This window comes from Thalassophryne amazonica, chromosome 2 (assembly GCF_902500255.1).
Source record: "Thalassophryne amazonica chromosome 2, fThaAma1.1, whole genome shotgun sequence".
NCBI classification, from domain to species: domain Eukaryota; kingdom Metazoa; phylum Chordata; class Actinopteri; order Batrachoidiformes; family Batrachoididae; genus Thalassophryne; species Thalassophryne amazonica.
In genome coordinates, this window is record NC_047104.1 from 79,210,256 (window position 1) to 79,226,023 (window position 15,768).

The following is a 15,768-nucleotide window of genomic DNA, read 5'->3' on the forward strand; positions in this document are numbered from 1 at the left end:
ATCTAATGCATTAGGTCGGCCACTCAATCATCACACCTTTGTACACCCACAGTGTGCCATTACCACGTAATTCATACAGCTATGATGTATCTGTCAGTAAATGGTGACAGTTGCAAGCTCTTATGTGAACTAACATTGTATAAGTTTGGGCTCATGGAAAGCAGAAACACAATTGAATTGAAGCATTATGTTACTAATTTACATAATTTCTTATCAATTATTTGTTCCTTGATATCTTGTTCTGAAAACCCTGTGCACTAATCATGGTGTCTAATCAGCATCTTGGTATGGCACACCTGTGAGGTGGGATGGATTATCTCAGCAAAGGAGAAGTGCTCACTATCACAGATTTCGACTGGTTTGTGAACAATATTTGAGGGAAATGGTGATATTGTGTATGTGGAAAAAGTTTTAGATCTTTGAGTTCATCTCATACAAAATGGGAGCAAAACCAAAAGTGTTGCGTTTATATTTTTGTTGAGTGTGTGTGTGTGTGTGTGTGTGTGTGTGTGTGTGTGTGTGTGTGTGTGTGCGTACAAGGAAAACTTGACTGACCTTGCATTCATGGACGTTGCTGTGATCTTTGAGTCATCAATGGATTCCCTGATTGCACCACTTAACAAGCTGAGAGTTTACTTGCATCAAGACTAAGATCCAGGAATTCAATTATTTCCAGGACTTGACCATCGGACGTGTATTTCTTTGTTGCGAAAGTGTTTTTGTGTAGACATTTACAGATGTAAGCGCTGACACTGATGTCTCTGGATATGCTGCCTTTGAGATCAAGAGACACCTGGGAAGAGCTTATGGAGTTCATGAAGTCATTTAACAGAAGTCTGTCAATGCTGATATCTTTTCAGTGCAATGAAGGTCAAAGAGTTTAGGGTCTTTGTGTTTCTTATCTTAGGCTAGTGTCTTACTGGGCTGCGACAGCCAGCAAACAGCATCAGTGAGGACATTTGCGCAGTTCAGTGCGAGATCCACAGGCATTCACTGTCCCCTCACCTCAGTCGCGGGGCAGCACCCATGCATTGGTTGAGCGATGAAGTCCCTTGCCAAATATTCAAGTGGGCAGCTCCTTACCCTCACTTTTCTTTTTATATGATCAGAGAGGAACAGCGCTTCTGGAAGCAACTAAACACTCCAGCCACCCTGCTCTGAAGCCTTCCAGCACCCTCCAGACCTGCATGCGTGTGCTGGATGCACAAGCTGCATGAACTAGATTCATTGTATTTACTATTTATTTATTTTTCTGAGGAAATAAGTGGAAAATAAGTTTAATGCTCCTGGTTGGCGCATACCCAGTGAGCATTTAACAGTGAGAAGTTGATAACTTTCTCATGGGGAATGTTACTGAATTGGTCCTCCTGACGCTCATGTACATGATGGCCAAATGTTCACTGAATGGCATCGGGAGTGGTGAAAAGTACGGTCACAAATCTCAAGCAATGCACACTCATACTGCATCATACACGCGGGCTCTGTGATCCTCTGGAAGCTCCAATAAATAATAAAATGTAAAAAAATAAAGGCGGAGTGCTGGTGTAGTCCACATTCAACACACAGGTGATGTCCAGCACACTGTCCATACATGCACGTTGGGTGTGTGCTGATCAGGAACATTAAACTTAATCCACTTCTGTCCTCAGAATAATAAATAAAACACAAAAAATCTGGTTTGTGTAGGCTGCCCATGAACAGACAGGACATATCCAGCCCATTCCAACGCGTGCACAGTGGGTGTGCACCAACCAGGAGCATTAAACTTAAATCCACTTCCGTCCTCAGAGTAATAAATAAATAAAAATAATAAACACAATAAATTTGGTTTGTGCAGGCTGTCCGTGGCCGACCAGTGTGTCAAGCCTTTTCCCACACATGCACGGCTAGTGTGCACTGACCAGGCGCATTAAACTTAAATTTATTTCTCTCCTCAGAAAAATTAATAAACACAACGAATCCCTTTCATGCAGTTCATGCGTCCAGCCCAGTGCGGGTGCAAGTCGGGTGTACATTAAACTTAATTTTCACGTCTTTCCTCAGAAACATAAATAAATAAATAATATTATTATAATGCAGAACAATTTTGTTCGAAATCTTTTAAAATAAATGAACAGTATTTGTAGACGTTGTTTATATTTTTCATAAATATTAGATACATAGTATTTTTTTAAGTTTTGTTATATTAAATGTGTCAAACATTTACACAATAATGCAACCCTTTGTGTACACGAAATTAATAGAGTGAAGCAGAGAAGGCAGAAGGCTAAGATTGGACACTAACTACTAACTAGCTTCCTGTACTGAGCTTAAGCTCCCTTTGATTTATCCTCATGCAAACCATTATGTAACAAAAGATTCTGTGTAATTACTCGCTCCTACATTATTGGCAGCTGGATTAATTTGTTTTGTCTCAATGATAAGATGGAAATCTTAATGCAGTCTGCAATCCAAATCTGAGCTGTGCTGTCTGGCTAAGTGCCCAGAAAAGGCTGCAGGCCCAAATTTACAGTTAGGACCACAAATGGAAATTCATGCACATGTGGAAATGTAAAACAACATAGTGTGGTACTGATTATTAGTATATTCATATATGATTCTGCTGTTAAAATTCAAAGGAAATGTCTGAGGAAGTGTACACTTATATTGAGGATATTGTTTCAGTATGAAAACCTGTCATGCGAGCAAATAATGTTGGTGTTTAAATCCTCCAGATGGGAGATCAATTAGAGGTCTGTGTTGCTACTGGTAAAAATTGCATTTTTTTTTACTTGGCAGGGCAGGAAAAAAAGAAAAGGAGAAGACAAAGAATGCCTGCCTGTCTTGGTGTGATGTTTACCATTTCTGTCAAATTAGCCTTATCTTCTGATGTTAATCTTTACCGTGTACTGTCAAGCTGTCAACCTTGTGACACAACTATTTTCTTTCTTTTTTTCTTTCTTTCTTTCTTAACTGTTTCTGTATGTTTTAGGGATACACAATTTTGGATTTTTATAAATACTTGTGTGTGGAATGCTTTTTCATTGAAGAAAACAATAATCTTTCATGTCATCTAAAATGGCCACAGTAACACTAGGGACATTATGCAATTTTCTGTGAACTACAGACAGCACTGTAACAACCCAGTGATGGACAATGAGTTCCCTTTGGCACAAAATAAAAGATATGCTACAATTTTGACATAAGTAACATGCATGTTAAAAAAAAAAAAAAAAGTAAATCAAACAGGTTTGCATGATGATTCCTTGAGACAATTCAAACAAATTTGTTCACATTGGAAATAAAATTATTATATAGCACGCAAAATTAAAATAGCTCATGAAAACCTAAAAGATAAGCCATTACCACAGCTTTATATATATATATATATATATATATATATATATATATATATATATATATATATATATATATATATATATATATATAAACACAAAAAATCAACAGCAACAACAAAAAAGTGCTGACTAGTTGTGTGAAAAGTCATTTTCCGTAAGCCACAAACAGCAATGTAACAACCCAGTGTCAAATTTTGCACACTTCATTGAACAAAATTTTTGATCTAAGGGTAGTCTTCCATTGCCAATTTTTTTTTAAAAAACTCCAGTATCCAGCTATTTCAACATTGTGGAAATCTGGCTTGATTTTATTTTCTTCTCAAAAATACATATACATACAATTCCCATGATACAATTATTTTTGTAATGCTACTTTTGTGTTTATCCTACACTTTTCTATAAACTGAAAGTGTCTGAAATCTGTTTTATGTTGAAATGTGCGGGCTACAACATGCTTATAATGGATTTCAGATTGCAGAGAGGATCAGAAGGAAACTTCTGCTCAGAGAATGGTAGGTCTCAGTTGTCCAGATCATAATTTAGTCCAACATTACACATTTTCTTAATAGGTTTAAAACTTTTGCACAGGAATGTTTAAAACTTTCCCAATTGCTTAAAATGTTCAAAAATACTGCTTTACCACCATTAACACCTCGGTCCAAGCCCCAAACATCCAATTGTTTGTCCTGCAAAAAACACAGGCAATCAGATCACAAAAATCAGCAATGGGAGACTGTCCTATTCTTTCGCATGAACTTTATTCATTGCCATCCTTTTGAGCCCAATTAATGAAGACAAACTTCATCTGACTAGCAAGCTGGCCTATAATTTATTTATTTATTTTTTATCAGCAGGCAAAGCAGGGAACTCGGCCTGGCAGCATTTCCAGGATTCAGTATAGTACAGTGCAATAAACCCAAACAAACAACATCTTATATGTATTTCATCAAATACCAATACAGTTGCGTGCCCCTAAAAAGATGACATATTGCTGAGATTGCACTGAGTCTTATAGAGAGAAGCACAAATGCTACATTCAGCCTTAATCTGAGCCTTATCTGAGAGTTTGTTGGCAGAAATTTACATATATGCCAATGCCAAAACATTAACTTTTTTAAAGCTTTGGCCAACACCAATGTTGTGCTGATATAATTGTGTATCCCTGATGATTTTTATGTTTTACTCCTCATTTGCTGCTGTATTGATGTGAAAATCTATGCAAATATGTCTTAAAATGTCTGCATGATTTGCCTTGTGTGTGTGTGCATGCATGTGTGCTGTGTAATTTCAGAACAAGCAGAATGTACTTTCCAAGCAAATTGACCTCAATGGCGTGGAGCCACAGAAGGGTGTGCTAATGTCTCACACCATACCAGACCTGAGAATCCCTATGTCCTATGAAGTCCGGCTGGCCCCCATCACAACCTACAGCACGGGAGACTATGTCAGCCGCATCATCCACTATTCAGAACGTGAGTTACATCTGTAGATTAGACACAATACATAGATGACTGGATATAAGGCATATATCTACAGTATCTGTGATAGGAAACTGTGTGTTTAAAAACTTATTTATTTATTGCGTCCGCGTCAAGGATATAATAAAATCATTGGGTTTATTTGTTTATTTATTTGTCTGTCTGCCTGTTCGCTGATTAAGTCAAAACAACTGCAAGGATTTTTGATGAAATTTTCACCACAGATAGATATTAGGCCATGGAAGACTCCATTAAATTTTAAAGGTGATCTGGATCCTGGATCAAGATTTTTGGATCATGATTACACTTTACATAGACTTTGAAAGATTACGTCAAAACTACTTTATGGATTTGTCACCATATGTGCACCACAGGTAGATATTAAACCATGGAAGACTCCATTGAATTTTGGAGGTGATCTGGATCTGGATCCGGATTATGGCTCAGGATTTCACTTTCTAGGTTTTTAAGGATTATGTCAAAACTACTACAGAGATTGGCACCACAGATAGATGTTCAAGCATCTAGGACTCAGTTGATTTTTGGCGATGATCCGGATCCCGATTGCTGTTGTTTATTTATTTATTCTGTGATAGATAGATAGACAGACAGACAGACAGACAGACAGACAGATAGATAGACAGACAGACAGACAGACAGACAGATAGATAGATAGATAGATAGATAGATAGATAGATAGATAGATAGATAGATAGATAGATAGATAGATAGATAGATAGATAGATAGATAGATAGATAGATAGATAGATAGATAGATAGATAGATAGATAGATAGATAGATAGATAGATAGATAGATAGATAGATAGATAGATAGATAGATAGATAGATAGATAGATAGATAGATAGATAGATAGATAGATAGATAGATAGATAGATAGATAGATAGATATGGTTCCTGGTTTTAATCAATATTATTTCATTGTTCATGCAGCTTACACTTACCCAAGACCTTCAGGTAAGACTTCTACCTCAACTACCATTTTCTACTCTGTCACATTTCATCATGTAAACATAGTTTTTTGTGACAATTGACGGTTGGTTTCCATATTGTTGACATTTTGAATTTTGATGTAAGTCAATTATTCTGTATGATAGAAGCAGTGCCAGTATATGCCAGAGGAACACTTGCCTCAGCTTTTATGAATCTTGTTGCTAAGGAGGAAATGGAGATAACACCATGATGTAAAACAGCAAATGAAAATGAAAATTCTGTATCTCAGCATGATTTTCTACAAAGTGAGGAACATTTTGACTTTTCATGAAATAGTCACTTTTTTCTTTCAGTCAGCCCTCTTTGTCTTTCCCTCTTGGGTTCACTACCAGTAATTTTGTTTTAGCTTCTCTCCTGTCATCCCTCTTTCTTTCTCAGTCAATTGGATCTTGTCTGTTTTCTTCATTAAGAGACACACAACATTTTTCCGGCAGGAGTAGCAGTTGGCTCAGCCAGGGTGAGGCAATTAAACTAAGCAGATTGGAACAGACTGCGAGAACAACAGAGCAAATTGAAAGGAGCGCCATGTAGTGGAGCAGGGTGTGAATAGTAATAGATTATTTTTCTGAAACAAAGAAGCAGACACAAGACATCCTCCCTGGGAACACAGGCCACATGCATCTAAAAGCCCATTCGCCCTATTGAGGTTTCAAATCCCGCAAAATCTTGCAAAACTTCGAAGAGGTTGCTGCGCTGTGAGATGTCATTAACAATGAGAACTGCAATGAGTCGGTCTGTTAAGGCTGCACTTCAACCACTGCTCATGGACAACAGCATTGACATCACAACATAGAACTCTTTGTATATTGTGCCTAAAACTCTTTTGAATATACTATCTGTTTTTTTAGACGTTGTTATTGTTTGTTTTATGTAAACATACGAGAAGCTCAGGTTGTTTCTCTGTTATATTTAATGGGATTTGCTGTGAGCAGCAGTTGTTTCCTGTTCATGTCTTTCTGGGGGAAAGTGAAGTTTCCTCTTTTTCCAGAGTAATATATATATATATAATGCCTGAAATTCGGTTTGTGTTTATTAAATTCCATGCAGATTAAACATAGCAAACATGGATTATTGGGAATATTTGTTTTTGCAAGTTGTCAGGGTCTCATGCATGCAGTCTCTTATTAATGTGATGAAAAGCATAAAAAATTACATTTTGGTAGTATAATGTTCATTTGCAATTGTCGTCATGTTGTTTCTGTTATTTAGACTGCAGTGGCTCTCTGGTGCGCAAGGGATTATGGGATATCTCAATAGGGCGAATGGTGTTTTGTGCATATCTGAGAAACCTGGAGGGCTTTACATACAAATTGCAAAAATTCTCTAACCCAATTTATGCACCATGAAAAAAAACAAAAACAAAAACACTATCAAGCTCTTCAGGCACATTAATTCATTCCAACTTCTCCATTTTTGTTTGTTGTTATTGCTCATGCATTATTTCATAAAAAACTCTGGAAAAAAATACACAGGAAATTTTGCTAAGTACAATTTACTCTGCTGGGATAGCATTTGATCCCAGTCTAAATAGAGTTCAAAATACTCTACCAAAGGGCTAAATCAACTCAACGTAGTGTAAAATCAACGCTTGTTGCAGTAAAACCACTTGCATTGACTACACTATGTCACTGACCGAATGGTCTGCCCTAAAACTCCGTCAGCCCTGTCTTCACTGCACATGCGTCATCAGCCATGCTGAAGCTACACGAGCTGCTAGCTTTTGCATTCACTGACCGTCTGTCATTTCAAAGTGTCATGGATTAATGCCTCATTTCTGCTTGAAACGGCCTTGTTTCTGCTTGAAACTGACTTTAGAATGATTTAAGAGGTTTTACCTTGTCACCTGATGGTTAATAATCCCATTAATCCATTTTATCCCTTTGGGTAAAAACCATTCACAGAGCTTCTGAGCTCCGTCATGACACATGTGCAGTGGAGGCAGGGCTGGGTAGGGGCTGCCGTTCGGTCAGCGACATTGGTAGAGCTGATTTCACTCTACAATACAGTGGTTTTTACTCTGTTTAGACTGGGATCAAATGTTATCCCAGCAGAGTAAATTTTACTCAGCAAAATTAATTGTGTAGTATCTCTCATTTTAAGTGTGGCATAAAATTCACAATGCCGTAGCTAATTATTATTATTATAAATCGCGGACATGAACAAGTGAAGCTTTTCAGCATCTCTCCATGTTATTTAGGTCTTTTAGACTTTATTTTCAGTAAATGCTTCTGGGGAGTATTAGCATAGCTAAAAGCTGTGTTTCCCCCAGAGCCCCCCAAACTACAGCTATCTTAACCCCCCGCCACTTTAACCATTTTTTTTATTTGCCTCTCACATGCCTGGAAAGTCCTCACAATCTCATTTAGGTCTTTCAGACTTTATTTTTAGTAAATGGTTTTGGGGGGCATTAGCATGGCTATAAACATTCAGCTTCTGGAGGGTTTTGCTCCTAGACCCCAAACTACGGCCGTCTTAACCCCCCGCCATTTTAAGCATTTTTCTTTATTTGCCTCTCATATGCCTGGAAAGTCCTCACATCTTATTTAGGTTCTTCAAACTTTTTTCAGTAAAGTATTCACACCCTTTGCCATGAATCTCAATTTTGAGCTTCATGGCAAAGGGTGTGAATACTTATGTACATGTGATTTCTTAGTTTTTTTAAATTATTATTACTAAATTTGCAAAAATCTCACACAAAAAAATCCATATTGACATTATGAGGTATTGAATGTAGAATCTTGAGGGAAAAAAAGAGAATTTCATCCATTTAGGAATAATGCTGTAACTTAACAAAATGTGGAAAAAGTGAAGTGCTGTGAATACTTTCTGGATGCACCATATTGAAATAATATATCACGTAGTTGGAAAAATTAGAACCTTGTTATGGAAGCGAACTTATGTGTGTTCATCTCTGTTTTATTATCACAAACACAATTCAGACCATGTGTGTGGTTTTGAGGATGAGCGGATCTGTGGCTTCTCTCAAGACCGGAGCGATATCTTTGACTGGACAAGACAGAACCACCTGACCCAGAATCCCAAAAGATCTGCCAATACTGGCCCTGAGACTGACCGAAGTGGAACTAAAGAGGGTGAGAAAGCTGAAGAGTTTGTCTTACACTGTAAAAAAAGAAGAAGAAGAAGAAGAAGAAAAACAAAAATCTGATTTAATTTCACAAACTTAGTGTCTAGGATGTCTTAAAATGTTAAGTTGACTGAACTGGAAAAAGATGAGTTGAGGTAATGTGTATAATTTAACTATTGCAACACAGTATCACACCTTTTCATGTATTTCAACACGTATTTCAGGAAAAAACAAGGTGCACCACAGAAAGGTTTTTTTTTTTTTTTTGCTTTTTTATTGAGGAAAGTACCTGGCACCTGGTGCTTTTTTGGTATCTGCTCAGGAGAAGTTCCCAGCAAGCCAAGCCGATACTAAAATGTTAGCTCAACAGGCTTCTGGCAACTGATTGGCCAGAGAATGTCATCACTGGAGGAGTCATGAGAGCACCGTCCAACACAAGGATCAAACCAGCGATTTGTAAATACTTGCAGCAGCATTACAGTGACTGTGCTTTTCTTTTGTTTCATGCAAGTTAAGTTTTTTGCTCGCACAAAACTGTGGTCCAGCCATGAGTTGTGGATATTTCTGTATTTGGTGGTGGAGGAGAGACTATAGAGAGAACTGTTCAAAGTGACCTGAAATGAGAAGATCTCTTGGCCTCTCACGGCTCACCGGACATTCTAGCAAAGCAGAGAAAAGCTGAAAAAGTGATTACAGGACCACAATGGCCGGAATGGGCTGGGCTATAAGTCCTGGAAATTTTTCAGTCACAGGAACACTGTTTACAGACACCGACTGGTGAGCACCAGGAGGCAAGATGGCTGAGATTTGACCACGGCTTTGTTGGAGGTGAGGCTGGCAAGTGTTTTTGTGACTTTTAGTCCGTAGTCTGCACGAAAGCACCATTTAACGTTACTTATCCCATTGGCAGTAAGGGTACTTTAACAAACAAGGATATTTTAAGTCTAAACTTGTATTAAAGTAACATCATTGTCTCACGTGTGCAGACACAGTCAGCATTGTTAGCGTAGTAAGCATTGATTGCTAAGTAGCTAACTCTGTGCTCTGCTTGAAAGTCTTCACTTCTGAAAAAAGCATAAAAAACCCATACATACACCTAAAGTCAGCATGTCAACAATGAACATGTACATCTAATTTAGTGTCATTCCTGTGAATTTGTGATTTTTTTTTTTTTTAACGTGTTATAATTTTGTGTTGTGCTTGCATTAAAGTTGTTTTTTTTTTTTTGAAGAATCCATTTCCATAAGAGAGGAAGGTTCCGCCACCAGCTTCAACATTTGCAATGTCCTGCACTACACCAGCAACATGTTATCACTGGTAAGAATAAATGTCTTTATGTAGCTCTTAGCTCTAAATGTATTTCCCAAATTTGGGAAATACATTTAGAGCTAATAGCTACATGAAGACATTTATAAGGAAGCGCAGTCTCGTTATAAACCCTACGTGATATCGTGGGATTTAACCACTTCTGGGGACAGCCTCCTGTTGCACAATACTAAAACAGCATAACTTCACACAGATAAATGGCTTACTGCCCCTTAACAATATTTTGTGAATATAATGAAAGTTGTCTTTGTTGCCACAAACAGCTTGGTGTCATGTTGGTAATACACTCTGTGTAGGTTCTCAGTCATACAGGTTGGTAATGCACCCACTTCAAAACAACAAAGTCTCACTCATCTTCAACCACTTATCCAGGATTGGGTTGTGAGGGCAAAAGCTCCAGCAAGGGACCCCAAACTTCCTTTCCTGGGCCACATTAACAACCTCTGACTGGGGGATACCTAGATGTTCCCAGGCCACTGTGAATATATAATCTCTCCACCTAGTCCCGGTTTTTCCCTTGGGTCTCCTCCCAGATGAACGTGCCTGGAACACCTCCCTAGGAAGGCACCTAGGGGGCTTATCCTTACCAGATGCCTGGACCATCTCAGCTGACTCCTTTCAACATAAAGAATCAGAACTTTACTCTGAGCTCCTCACAGATGACTGAGCTTCTCACCTTATCTTTAAGGAAGACACCAGCCACCAGTGTTGCCACAGTTACTTTGAAAAAGTAATCCAATTACTGATTACTCCTTGAAAAAGTAACTTAGTTACTTTACTGATTACTCAATTGTAAAAGTAACTAAGTTAGATTACTAGTTACTTTTTTAGTTACTTTCCCCAGCTGCCGACAACAACCCATGTCAACATGACAATGATACCTGTTTTGCCAAAACTCACTTTATAGTCACCCTTTCTTGACTTCAATGAAAACAAATACTTGTTTTATAAAAAGTAAAATAAAGACCTCTTTCTTGACCTCATATTTAACTGTTGACAGCACTGTAACAGTAAAACTTGCAATTTCAAACCTACATTGTTTATAAATGTAACTATTCTAACATTTAAATTCTCTAAACATTTTACTTGTCGAAATTATTATTATTTTAAGCAGTATTAGTAGTTGTAGTACAAAACGGCTTCAAAACTGGACCTTTAATCTAGGGGTGTTGTGGGGGAGGGGGGCACATTGTTATGTGTCGGACGCAGCGCGGAGAACCGACCAGCGTTTGAAGGACCCAGTATGAAATAAGCAGAGCACGGTACAAAGGATAACTAAATTTAATGACATAACAGTGATGTGAAAAAATACAAATAAATAAGTGCGCGGTCTGGCGTGGTGGATTTGCGGTGCGCTCCTAGCAGCACAAAACGGTCCGGAGCCAGAACCAGTTCGGACCCAAGGACCCCGCCGACACCCCCCAGGTGGCCGCGACAAACCGAGTCTGTGAAAGAAGAAATCATTATGTGAGTCCACACTCCACACACAGAGAGACCGCTCAAAGGTGCACAAACAGCAAACACTTCCTGGCTTAATTACTAATCAGCTTCCCACCCTGCAGGCATGGAACACCCTGTTCACAAAACTCCACTGCAGTGGAAGCTGATTAAACGACTACATACAGCTCAATATAATAAGGTGTGAGGGACACCACATTTACTGACTGTATAAATGTTAGTCACAAAATCTAACGTACCTCAGGAAGTGTGCTGACGAGCGTGAGACCTCACCCCCTCCTCTTTCACAGACCATGCATCAAACCTGGACGTTCTCTGCATCCACTGATGATGAGATGGCTCTCGAGACGACGATCTCACCCGTCTGGTCACAAGGTCGAGTCTCTGGCAAATACACACTGTGTACTCCAGACTTAAATGCCACCATGTTCCAATCCGTGTAGATGCACCACAGCTGTGAGTCCTGACGAGCCGCACCTGATCAGCCTCAGGTGCTTTGTCTCCCTCAGAGCAGAGGCTGCTGATAACATAATAACATATCCCAGAAGGACTTCAGTCAGACGGCTTCCACGACCACCGGTGTCCACCACGGTGTTTCAGGGTTGCCGCCCCTTGAGGCATCTAAGGCCTTTAGGCTACAGCTCCCCAGTTCAGCTTCAGCAATGGAAGCTTTGAACATTGCCCATTTTGGTTCAATGTCCTCAACCTCCACAGGGATGCCAGGAAAGTGCCACCTGAGGTGTGAGTTGAAGATCTGTTGGACATTGGGCTCCTCCAGACATTCCCAGTTCACTCACACTATCCATTTGGGGTTGCCAGGTCTGTCCAAAGTCCCCCCCCACCCTCGGATTCAACTCATCACAAAATGGTGATCAGTTGACTGCTCTGATCTTCTCTTCACCCACGTGTCCAGAACATGTTGCCTCAGAGCAGATGATATGATTACAAAATTGTTCAGCAACCTTTGGCCTAGGGTGCTCTGGTACCATGTACATTTATGAGCATCCTTATGTTCGAACATGGTGTCCATTATGGACAGCCCATGACGAGCACAGAAGATCAACAACAAACCACCCCCCAGGTTTAATAAGGGATGCCGTTCCTCCCAATCATGCTTCTCCAGGTGTTTCTGTCTTTGCACACGTGTGTTTGAAGTTCCCCAACAGAATAATGGAGTACTCCACTGGAGGCCCATACAGGACTCCATTCAGGGACTCCAAAAACACCAAATATTCCAAACTGCCGCCCCGTGCACACACAAGGTGCTTGCTGACGGGCCCTCTGTCCAGGCCTGCTCCAGACAGGGGCCCTGGTCTTCCTCTGGGCAAGGTCACGTTTTCTCTTCCTCATTTTCATGGAGTAATTGTGAACCATTGTTAGTCTAGCCCCTTGCCTGAGACCAATTTGCCATGGGAGAGGCTACCAGGAGCATGAAGGCTTGAGCCAACACAGTTCTTAGGTTCATAGGGGTGCACAAACCTCTCAGAGAACAAGAACGTCATCTTTTTGAAATCACCTCCACACCGCCCATTTCACATTTCATGCTGTGCAAGTCTTTTTAAAATTATTAGGTAACATTATCTGTGGGAATGAAGACAATGATGGCTATGGCATTCTAGCGCTTGACCTCAATGACCTTGACCTTCACTCAATTGTTTAACCTCTGGCTGACCTTGCCAGGGCAATTCTAAAATCCACCTAAAGTGTGTGCCACATTTTGTCTGAATGACATTGAAATTTCAAGGCCAACCTTCTTTGACATACCAAGTTTGGTAAAAATCAGCCAAAATCAGCCAATGGACCTATGAGGTTTTGGCCAGAAACAGACATAACCTTGATCCCAATGAATCACCTTTGACAAATTTGATTTACTGAGTACTTCTGTACACATACTGTATGTGTGCCAAATTTGATGCAAATTGGAAATTTGACCTTGTCTGGGCAACTATTGAACCCACCTACATATGTGTGCCAAGGTTGGTGCAAACCAGAATGAAGGAAACAAATTATAATAATAAATTTTGGCCTTTGGCCCCAAAGGACTTGGGATAAATACAGAAAAAAAAACAACAAAAACAGATAAAAAAAAAATGACTTGGACCCCAGTCACCATGACTTTTGCCAAAAAAAAAAACACTCAAGGGTTAACCTACATGCACACAGGTTGGTGGTGAATATTGGAAGCGGAACAAAAAACAAACAAACAGGCACTTACACAAAAAACAAAAAGTTATATTATGATATGTATTCTATTTATTTATTTTTTATATTAATTATTCATTGTTATAGAGCATTTTTTTTCTGAAATAAGAGAATCCTTTTGTGACAATGACTTGAAAAAGCATGAGATTATGTTGCAGTGCCTGAAATATTAAGAAAGTTACCTCAACTTATTTTTTCAAGTTCAGTCAACTTAAAATTTCAAAGCAACTAAATTACTTAACTTATTAAGTTAAGAAAATACTTTTAAAAAAATTTACAGTATACTTTAACAGTGTCCATGAAGTACTCGACACACCACGATGTAGTGATGATTAGAGACATCTCGTCTTTTTGGTTCCAGGGTACTACATGTACATAGAAGCATCACGGCCACGTGTTCCAGGGGACAAGGCTCGACTGTTGTCCCCGCTCTTCAACGTTACCTCAGTCAGGGGTCCCAAGGGATCAGGCAGAGTGCCGTACTGTGTATCATTCTACTACCACATGAAGGGCAAACATATTGGTGAGAAAGGAGAATATCACACACACATACATGCACACACACACACACAAACACACACAGAGGCCCTTTCGGTGTTCTGAAATGTTCTGACTATTGAAAGTGGAGTCTGGTAGATGTTTTCAGGCATAAACTTGGGTGTGTGTTTAGTGTATTTGTGTACTGTATGTGCATGTGTTTGTGTGTGGATGGAGTTGATGGGGGCAGTGGGTGTGTGATTTATAGCAGCAGCAAGACACAATCAGTCATTTGGCGGAGCTGTTCATCATAATATGCTCTGTCACACAGTTAGAATGTATAGATCTTGTGGCCAACATTCCTGTACACGTGCGCACAAGCACATGTATTACAGCAGGAAAAGATGGTGGAACTTAAATTTACATGAAAAGCACACCTTCATCCATTTACACAAACACACCCACCCACACCAACCACAACCGCAACCGCAGTGCCAATGTTGATTTATCTTTCTGAGCCTAAGCGGACAGGGTTCACTGAAACATTTTTTCATTCTGACATCAAGTGTTGTATTGTGTATGAGAACACATTAGGAAACACACACAATGATTGCAGTTGTAATGACATGAATAAGAGCCAGTCTTGTTGAAAGTTATGTCTTTCCAATCAAAATCAGATTCTTTCAAGATCATGCCTTTAAAGCTTGTTGCTTTAACTGCTACTTTTACAAAGGCCATGTTGTGCAAAATATCTAAATCTGACATTTGAATATGGTTAGAGGGGGATGGTAAGGACATGCATTGTTATAATGGTATCATGTCAAGCCCAAACTGTAATGGTATGTACCACTTTTTTTTCCTAAAAAAAGAAAAAAAAAAAAACATTTCTGACAGAATAAAGCACTGCTATAGCCACTGCACGGCAGCTATTACTGGCTGTAATACTATGACATATTTCAAATACAGAAGTATATTACAAGATTTATTGTGCAAAACTGTAATAAATATTAAATGTGTTAAATTTTTACCTTGGAAAGAAATATCAAGTTTAAAGTCCTGTTAGAAGTGGCTTTTCAAAAGCATAAATTGAATACAAAGTATAGATCAAAAGGGCTTTTCATTGTTAATCTCAATATTCTATTAATCTGCAATGTGAGTGTGTGTGTGTCAAAAAGAAAACAAAATGTATACAGATGTGGATCAAAGTTATTCACTGAAAGTGCCAGTTTGCACCTCATTGTCACAAATGAGAGTGATTGAGATGCTTTTGATTGTGACATAATGCAAAATGTACATCAAATGAGCTTTTCAATATTAAATTCAAATGTCCACAAAATCCACAATCTGGATCAGAGCTGGATCAAACTTTGTCAGTTGATAGTGAATGCCAG

The 15,768-nt window shown here is 39.0% G+C and overlaps 1 protein-coding gene across 1 annotated transcript in view; it reads left to right on the forward strand.

Moving 5' to 3' along the window:
* LOC117526335 (MAM domain-containing glycosylphosphatidylinositol anchor protein 1) overlaps positions 1-15,768 on the forward strand; it is a 1,010,161-nt gene that overhangs the window by 786,460 nt on the left and 207,933 nt on the right. The window contains exons 12-15 of the mRNA XM_034188407.1: positions 4,630-4,810; positions 5,770-5,793; positions 8,769-8,921; positions 14,262-14,423. Coding sequence (XP_034044298.1) covers positions 4,630-4,810; positions 5,770-5,793; positions 8,769-8,921; positions 14,262-14,423 — 520 coding nt within the window. The remainder of the gene's footprint in view (positions 1-4,629; positions 4,811-5,769; positions 5,794-8,768; positions 8,922-14,261; positions 14,424-15,768) is intronic.